Source organism: Rhagoletis zephyria, unplaced genomic scaffold (assembly GCF_001687245.7).
Source record: "Rhagoletis zephyria isolate East Lansing unplaced genomic scaffold, Rhagoletis_zephyria_1.1 Rzeph_scaffold_17493, whole genome shotgun sequence".
Lineage (NCBI taxonomy): Eukaryota > Metazoa > Arthropoda > Insecta > Diptera > Tephritidae > Rhagoletis > Rhagoletis zephyria.
The window spans coordinates 361-7,076 of NW_016174554.1; the positions used below are offsets into that span (position 1 = coordinate 361).

Here is a 6,716-nt window from a genome sequence, read left to right on the forward strand (position 1 = left end):
GTTAGATGTCATAACACCGAAATGTCCGGTATGCAACCCAGCGGGAAACGCCTTACGGAACGCCATTACGACGGGGGAATCGCGTTCCACACAAACCCCGCACCAGTAGATGCCTCGACCAACACACCAACAGCCGACGGGCTAAGTCGCGACGCAAAACTACCTGGAAGTGCAACAAATATTAGCATTTTCGATAAAATCAAAAATAATACAAAGAAATATTTGCCCAAGACTGTGAGTATGCCATCCTACGAAGAAAGAATGAGGAAGTATTTGGAAGCACGCCAACGCATAATCGCCGACAGCGCCTTGATGGGACGCCGAAGGGTTTCGCGGAAATTTCAAAAGGCGCCTGATAGGTTTCGACAACGTAAGCTGCTACGCCGAAAGGTTGTGTCGTCGGTAAAGAGCGCAGATCAAGCGGATCCGCGCGTTTATGCCGACATCGAAATTCAGGGCATTCGTACACGCGGATTGTTAGATACTGGCGCATCGGTAAGCATTCTGGGCCGTAGCTGTAGGGAGTTCATAGAAGAACTAGACGCCTCAATTGAACGGTACGTTTCGAGTGTAAAAACGGCTGGAGGACGCTCACACAATGTGATAAGCAAACTCACCTTACCTGTAAAGTACAAAGATTTAGAACAAAATATAACTTTTTTTTATGCCCTCACCTTGAACAAAATATCTACTTAGGGGTGGATTTCTGGCGCGCATTCCAGTTAGCTCCAGATCTGATATCAATAGATTAAATCAACTTCAGCAAATTAGAGCGCGATTTGGTGTCCGAAGAGGATAAGAACGAGCGGCGTGTCCTGCATATTCTTTCGGCGGAACAAAAACAACGTCTACAGCAGGTGGTCAGCGGCTTCGAAACTTATGAAAAACACGGGTTAGGACGCACTCACCTTGAAAAGCATTCCATCAAGCTGGTCGACGAGGTGGTGCCAATAAAAGACCGCCGCTACCCTTTGTCCCCGGCAATGCAAGCGATCGTTTACGAAGAAGTAGATAAAATGTTGGAATTAGGCGTGATCGAGGAAAGCGAGAGCCCGTGGAGTAACCGCACGACAATTGTTCGTAAACCGGGTAAAAATCGCTTCTGCCTCGACGCGCGCACTCTGAACGCTGTAACCGTGAACGACGCCTACCCGCTGCAGAACATCGAAGCCATACTCAGCCGCCTCGACTACACCCACTTTATAAGCAGTGTTGATCTTAAATTCGCCTTTTGGCAGATTGAGTTGGAGGACAAATGCAAACCATACACTGCGTTCACGGTACCTGGACGGCCCCTGTATCAGTTTGTAACAATGCCGTTCGGTTTATGCAACGTCGCGCAGCGTTTGTGCCGATTAATGGACCGCATAACCTCAGAAACTTAAAGGAAACGTTTTCATATATCTTGATGATTTGCTGATCATTGCGCCAGATTTTGATTCGCTCCTCCAAATCCTAAGCGAGGTATCCACCTGTTTAAAAGATGCGAATTTAACCATAGGATTATCGAAATCTAAATATTGTTTTAAAGAGCTGCCTTACTTGGGGTATATCGTTGGTGGCGGTATACATAAGACCGACCCTGAAAAGATTAGAGCAATCCAAAACATTCCGATAACGAAAGCGGTCAAGCAAGTTCGAAGTTTCCTCGGAACCGCCGGCTGGTACAGGCGCTTCATAAAAGACTTTGCTGCGATGGCAGCACCTTTGACAGACCTGCTGAAGAAGGGCCAAAAATTCGAAATGAATACGCAAGCCCTGGAAGCTTTCAATAACTTAAAGAGAGCGCTAACGAGCGCACCTGTGCTTAAACATCCAGATTTCGCTAAACGCTTCTTTGTGCAATGTGACGCGTCTGAGTACGGTGTGGGCGCTGTGCTATATCAAAAGGAAACCGACGGATCGGAGAAGCCCATCGCGTACTTCAGCCAAAAACTTAACGATTGCCAGCGCAATTACACCACCACCGAAAAGGAATGCCTCGCCGCTGTGATGGCCGTCAAAAGGTTCAGGCCGTACATAGAGCTGATGCCATTTACTGTGGTGACGGATCATGCTAGCCTGAAGTGGTTGATGTCGGTAAAAGATTTAAGTGGGAGATTAGCTAGGTGGTCCCTACAATTGCAGACATTCAATTTCCAGATCGAGCACCGCAAACAACGTAGTCGCCGATACACTATCGCGCTGCATTGAAGAAATCGCGGACTCGCCAATTGCAAACATGGACACCCTGGAGTTCGAATCGCAGGAATACCAGGAGTTGGTGAAGACGGCCCAAACTAATGCTGAGCGACTGCCCGACCTAAAAGTAGAGGATGGTCTTGTCTTTAAGAAAGCTGTAGTTAATGATGTCGAATGCGAGGAGAATGAGTGGAAGCTGTGGGTGCCTGAGTCGCTTACCTCTGCCCTTATAGAAAACGCTCACTGTGTAGAGACCGCCGCACATGGGGGTATGGCTAAAACTCTAAGCCGCTTAAGGCGTCTGTATTACTGGCCAAATATGGTAGTCCAAGTCCGCAACTTTGTACGCAATTGTCAGACCTGTAAAGTGACGAAACCAAGTAACGCGACTCTAAGACCCGGCATAGGGAACGAGGTAGTCACAGATCGGCCATTCCAAAAATTATATGTAGATTTCCTCGGGAAATATCCCAGATCAAAGCGCGGGAATAGTTTTATTTTTATCGTAGTAGATCACTTTTCCAAATTTATTTTCTTCAAAGCGATGCGTGAAGCCACAGCTGCAAATGTTGTAAAATTTCTCACGGATGAGATATTCCACAAATTTGGTGTTCCGGAGATCATACATTCAGACAGCGGGAAGCAGTTTGCGTCAAAACAATTCACGCAGCTGTTGCATGCCTATGGCGTTAAACATATGAAAACCGCGTATTATGCTCCGCAATCGAATGCAGCAGAACGCGTAAATCAATCGGTGCTGGCGGCCATCCGGTCATACCTCGAAAAGGACCATCGCGAATGGGATTTGTACTTGTCGGAAATTGAGTGCGCCCTACGTAGCGCGGTACAGTCTGCGACCGGAGTTTCTCCATATTTCGCCTTGTTCGAAATGAATATGTTTACGAATGGCGCGGATTACGCGTTGGCACGAAAATTGAGCAGCCTGAATGATCACGAAATTTTTCTACTGGACAATAGCGATAAAATCCGAATAATGCGCGAGAAGATTAAAGAAAACGTGCACGAGACTTACGAAACGAATGCTGCATGGTACAACAAAAGAATTCGCGAAGTTAGTTTTAGGCCCGGCCAAGAAGTATACAAACGCAATTTTGTGCTAAGCGACTTCAAAAGAAACATAAACGCAAAATTTGGCATAGCAAAAGCACTCGGTAATAACATGTACCTTTTGGAATCGCTTGCGGGTAAGAGTCTGGGAGCGTGGCATGCGAAAGACATCAAACAGTAGATCACTAGAGCTGTATAATGCTCCTCTCCGGCGATGAGGGTCAAGTCGTCAGGGGAGAAACCAGCCACATAAAACGGCGCACCAAAAACCTGCAAATAGGCACAAAGTAAACACCTCGCATGAAGTTAGATATTCCAAACTTCCCGCAGATTAATGGCAACCGCACTCAACACATGCCCGGCTTAGCTCTCGAGGAAGGAGACCGTGTCAGGGTATGGGTGTTCCCCACGTTGGGCGTTTGCCTAAATACCACAGTAGCTATCCCTGGACCACCTGAAAAGAGTTAATGCCGATAATAAATCATTAAAATTAAAATACCATGTTTCATTTACTTACCCAGCGCTGAATTTATGTTTGTTCTCATGAAGAAATGTCAAACAAAGCAGAAGTGCCAAAAAGGGAAATTATAAAGCTTTTGATGGGCAGTTGTTGCCAGACGAAAAGTTGTAGTTTGGAGAGTTTGGGGAAAATCTCGAGGTGAGGGATAGCAATAGGGTGCGCGATACCACGATTGGCCGGGTCGGGAACAATGAAGAAAGCGGAAAGAACGGTGTTGAGAAGACATGGGGGCCTGACAAATAGCATATAAAAGGGGGTCGGCTGAGTTCCATAAGAAAAAGAATTGCCGGTGTCATTGCAACGTTCATAAAGTGCGCGCTAGTTGAGCCTTGTCTTTTTTTTTACAAGCCTTTTTTAAAAGTGCAGTAACGTCCGAAAATTTTCTTTAGTGAAATAAAAATAAATTCTAAATGCATTTTTAAAGTCGCGAGTTGCAAAAAAAAGAACAAAAAAAAATAAATTGTGAGGAGTGTAGGCGAAGAGCCCACGATCACCTCTAAGCGCCCGGGAGAACGTGGTCATCAGAGGCAAGAAGAGGGAGAAGCCGATATTATACTTGCCAAGGCAGGAGGATTGGCCATCAGCGGTGACGACCATATAAGGCCCAAAGCACAAAACCCGTGGAAGAACCCCCCCCCCGCCAGCGACACTGTTCCAGGAGATAAGGTTAACCACGCCAGTGTGAAGGCAAAAAGGGTACGGCACAGTTCGCTGGTGAGTGCTAGGCTTAAGTATCGTAAAATTCTACGCAAAAGCTTTTGCGCGAGGGAAATATCTACCCAAAAGGATTTTTTTTAAAGCTCGCAACGAGGAGCAAAGATTCAGCCTTCCGGTTTGTGTAAGGGGTCAGTCGAGACCACCACCGGCATGTTATAACCCAATCATTGGGAATAGATGTTACACTGCGCGCCCCAAGTATAGTCCCAAAAATATTAATTTTTTTAGAACATTTCATTATTTGCAATATATACGTTCATACATTTTTGTTGCTTAGATGATTTGTTAATAAGTTTGTACGTATTTATACTTTCGTTTTTTTTATTGTCTTTGTGCCCGCCAGGCAAGAAGAACCCAACCAAAAGCGTAAATTGTAGTAGTTTCTGAGCGGGGAATATCCGGCTCCCGGAGACCCTTCACACCATCCGAAAAGAGCTCTTGTAGGTAGGGTGGCAGGTTTTCTATATTGTTTGTTTGACATGCGTGTATAAACGGTGATCAATTTGATTGGTTCCTTTTTGTTGTGGCGGCCGGAAACCGATCATAAAATTCATTGCTTTTCCTGTTTGTAAGTTCTTATGTTTTATAATAAATTTTAACGTGTATGTAAAAGAATTTAAAATGTGGACTTAATCCCTTAAACAGGGGAGGCGAAGATGACAAGGGGGGTAAGCTGAGGGGGGGCATTGGAGCATGGCAAAAGGGAGACCGCAAGGAGACACATCAGGCGGTCCATGGATGGGTGGGCTTCCTGTGGGTGTGATATGCCAGTGAACGAGCCGCCACGTCCGCCCGGCACCATTGTGGCAAGGGTTAAGGATCCGGACCACCCAATTGCTGAGCTAGCCAGGGCAACCACAATGGTGGTCTGAAAATGGGCGACACGTGTACGCGACAGTCCCTTATGATTTTGTGAACTAAAGGAACATAAAAAACTTTTCTTTCGACCGCTTAACACCTGAAACATAACGAAACATGATTTTCCTTTTTAAAATTTCTTATTTGAGCGTATTCACTGGCGCATAGTGGCAAAAATATTTTTATGTCAAAAAAGCTGTCTACTCTTCAAATCGCACCCGATTTTGATTATTCTCTTTTTTCAGAAGGTTCGTTAGATATTAATTTTATTGTTTGGAGATGTTGCTACTTTTTTGAATAGTTGTAAAAAATATAGCAAATTCGGCCCATATTAAAGGTCTAAAGGGCGATCCCTGGTCCCAGCAATGGCGAATTAAAGAATGTAATTCTGGCATGATTGTTGATAAACATATGCTCTCCCGCTTATGATTGTCATTGTGACATGTTTTTATTTCGATTTTTGTAAAGTTGCTTAAAAAACTTACGATTGCTATAAATTTTGCCCCTCCTTTTGTTAAGATTTACAGATTTGGTGTCTTCTAACTAAAAACAAAAGCACCAAAAAACGCACCAAGCACTAAACTCTAAAATTTTCGCGCTTTGAATAAAGAAAAGCACTAAATTTAGTGCGAAAAGCACCAAGTTGGCAACAGTGCTCATTAGCTCTGCCCTCGCGAGGGCGTCGTTGCTAGCTAGGCACTCATTTGCAGCAGCAGACGAGCGAGGCAAATGAGGCAAGCAGATTAGACAGGCAAACGGGTTGTTTGGCCAGCAAAAATGTATGGGATTTAAATTGCATTAACTAGCGAGTAAAGGATTGTACGCACACATGCAGATATAGATATATATGCATACATATATACACATATGTATGTATTTATCTATATATATAAAAATGGTGTGAAAAATGTATAGTAATTCATCAATTGAGAACGGTTGGGCGGATTTAGCTAAAATTTTCTCTTAGTTATTCGTAACTGTGAGGAGAAGGTTTTTACGAAAAAAAAATTTGGGAAATCGCTCCGGGAAAGTCGGAAAATTGCAAAAATCGAAAATTGATTTTTTCGTATGGAATTTTGTGTGCAATTCCTTCTGAATGGCTACCGAATGAAAAAATAGAAAACTCTAAGTGGAAAACTCGGAAAAATTCCGAAGAACGCGAAAAATTTGAATTTTTTCGACGAAATGTTGCCTTTTTCGCATGAGTTGATGATTTTGGACGATGCACCTTCGTTAAAATTCGCTGGGAAGCTTGGAAATTTTCGGATAATTGTGAAATTCATTGGGAGCATGAATCAATTGGGAACAATTTTCTCCTGTGGTTCATAACTGATTCGAATGGTTGCTGCTTTTTTGGAAAGGTGTTTAGGAG

The 6,716-nt window shown here is 44.0% G+C and overlaps 1 protein-coding gene across 1 annotated transcript; it reads left to right on the forward strand.

Annotated features, from left to right (window-relative positions):
* Positions 1–1,743: 1,743 nt before the first annotated feature.
* Positions 1,744–3,430, forward strand: LOC108379857 (uncharacterized). Its single transcript, XM_017636211.1, has 3 exons — positions 1,744–2,006; positions 2,143–2,450; positions 2,724–3,430. Exons 1-3 carry the CDS (start codon positions 1,744–1,746, stop codon positions 3,428–3,430), a joined length of 1,278 nt encoding a protein of 425 aa, XP_017491700.1.
* Positions 3,431–6,716: the final 3,286 nt, after the last annotated feature.